General features: G+C 36.0%; 1 protein-coding gene across 1 annotated transcript; it reads left to right on the top strand.

The window, feature by feature from the left end:
* The first annotated feature begins 833 nt into the window (after window positions 1-833).
* Window positions 834-1,761, top strand: LOC145094396 (uncharacterized). The gene is made up of 4 exons (XM_079032608.1): window positions 834-936; window positions 1,010-1,079; window positions 1,167-1,265; window positions 1,380-1,761. The coding sequence occupies exons 1-4, from the start codon at window positions 857-859 to the stop codon at window positions 1,470-1,472; spliced, it is 342 nt and encodes a 113-aa protein (XP_078888734.1). The 5' UTR covers window positions 834-856; the 3' UTR covers window positions 1,473-1,761.
* The last annotated feature ends 250 nt before the right edge of the window (window positions 1,762-2,011 follow it).

Here is a 2,011-nt window from a genome sequence, read left to right as displayed (position 1 = left end):
GCGAAATCTGTGAAAAAGCATGCAACACCAGTGAAGAAAGCTGCAACACCAGTGAATGAAGATGTAACACCAGTGAAGGAAGATGCAACACCTGCAAAAGAAGAAATAGGAAGTAATAAGAAAGAAAAACAACCATGTGATATGGAAGGAGGGAATGATGTGGAAGAAGGGAATGATGTGGAAGAAGTACTGATTGGGATAGAAAAGAAGATTAAAAAGGAGAAACAAAATGTGACCGTTCAGAGAAGGTGGACCAGAGCACAGATGAAGACAAGGATAAGGATTGAGAACAGTAGTATTTTGAAAATGACTGCAATGATGGCTGATGGACAAGTTACAAAGGTTGATTCTATAAGAGTGCAGAGTGAGAATGATCTTTTTGGGTACGATAGTTACACGTACTTAACTTGGGATGATTTTGAAGCAGTTCTTACAATGGATGAGCTGACAGGTGCTGTTATTGTGTCTTATATGATGTAAGTGCAAGAAATTTAATTTAAATAACAATGTGTCTTAAAAAAATGTTTAATGAATTTAGTGTTTGTATGATAACAGGGTGTTGTTTAACAAATTGAAGTATGGCTCCCCAGAAAGAGACCATGGAATTTGCTTTGTGAACCCGGCAGTAATCTCACCAAGTACGCGTAAAGGGAAATCTAAGAATGTTGACGATGCAAGCAGAGGTTTAGCAGATCGATTGTCTAAAAGAAAGGGCAATGACATCATCTTTATGCCCTACAATCCTGGGTATTGTTATTTGACATTTTATTTTTAAAATGACTGCAATTATGTTATTTGACATTTTATTTTTTTTTGTGGTTTTTGTAGAAGACATTGGGTATTGGGTGTACTAGACATGAAATCGGATACTTGCTATTATCTTGATTCCTTGAGCTCTGGCAATTTCAATATGCAGTTGAAGCAAATTGTTGATTCGTAAGTAATATAAATTATCAAAACACTTGATGTGAGTACAATAAACGCATATTTGTTAATGTTTTTTTTATAGGGCAATGGTTTTGTACACTACACAAAGTGGATCCAACAAAAGGGTTAAACTAAATTGGGTTAATGTTACGGTCAACACTTAATTCCTTATTGAAATTGTAGTTTTAACTTTATTTTTTGGATCAATTGAAATGATCATTTTATATGTAACTTTGTAGTGTCCAGTTCAGCCCGGATCTACCGAATGTGGCTACTACATGCTAAGGTTCATGAAGGAGATAGTGGAAGAAGGAATTGAAGTGTTGGTCAAAGACAATGTAAGGATATAGCATTCTACTTTCATTACTATAATTTATGGCATCCTTACTGTTACAGAATATTTTAATATGCTATTTTTTATTAATAAAAACAATATGCAAATGTTTTCACAGATCGGGGATGGCAAAGCTGAGTACACAACTGCTGATATCGATGAGATACGTGAAGAATGGTCAACGTTTGTTACAGGCTTCATTTATCGATGACATGTATGGTCTTTTGACAATGTATCCGCAAAACAATGTTATGGTTAACCACTAATGCTAGGTATGGTCTTTTGACATGTGTAATGTTAGGTAGTCTTTTGAGACACATGTACAATTTTTTGCTAACTTTTAGTAATGTTACTTAAGGTAACATGTAGTTACAACTTAGGTAATTCAACATATATGTAAAGTTTTGGTATATTTGACGTTTAGATGAAATGAATGTTTTGGTATATTTGTCATTTATTATGTGTATTCACGTTGTAAATGTGTGTTGTAAATGCACGTCGTAAAAACGTCGTAAAGGCGCGTAGTAAAAACGAGAGACGTAAGGTTACGACATGCATTTGAGCGTCGTCTTTGTTTATGACATGGCCTTCCTTGACGCGCATTGCGTATCATAAGAGCGCGTCGTCTCTAGACGACGCGCATTGAGACGACGCGCATTTGAGCGTCATCTTTGTTTATGACATGGCCTTCCTTGACGCGCATTGCGTATCATAAAAGCGCGTCGTCTATAGATGACGCGCACTTGCACG

The sequence above is a fragment of the Lactuca serriola genome, chromosome 3, assembly GCF_051521515.1.
Source record: "Lactuca serriola cultivar US96UC23 chromosome 3, Lser_US96UC23_V15, whole genome shotgun sequence".
NCBI lineage: Eukaryota > Viridiplantae > Streptophyta > Magnoliopsida > Asterales > Asteraceae > Lactuca > Lactuca serriola.
The sequence above is the reverse complement of the archived record's forward strand: the minus strand, read 5'-3'. Positions and strand labels throughout refer to the sequence as shown.

What these genes read in the sequence shown, in the direction of transcription:
- LOC145094396 (XM_079032608.1), top strand. Translation starts at nt 857, where the DNA reads ATGAAATCGGATACTTGCTATTATCTTGATTCCTTGAGCTCTGGCAAT. An exon ending in TTGAAGCAAATTGTTGATTC is followed by an intron (nt 937 to 1,009) that starts GTAAGTAATATA and finishes TTTTTTTTATAG; the next exon opens with GGCAATGGTTTTGTACACTA. An exon ending in AAGTGTTGGTCAAAGACAAT is followed by an intron (nt 1,266 to 1,379) that starts GTAAGGATATAG and finishes ATGTTTTCACAG; the next exon opens with ATCGGGGATGGCAAAGCTGA.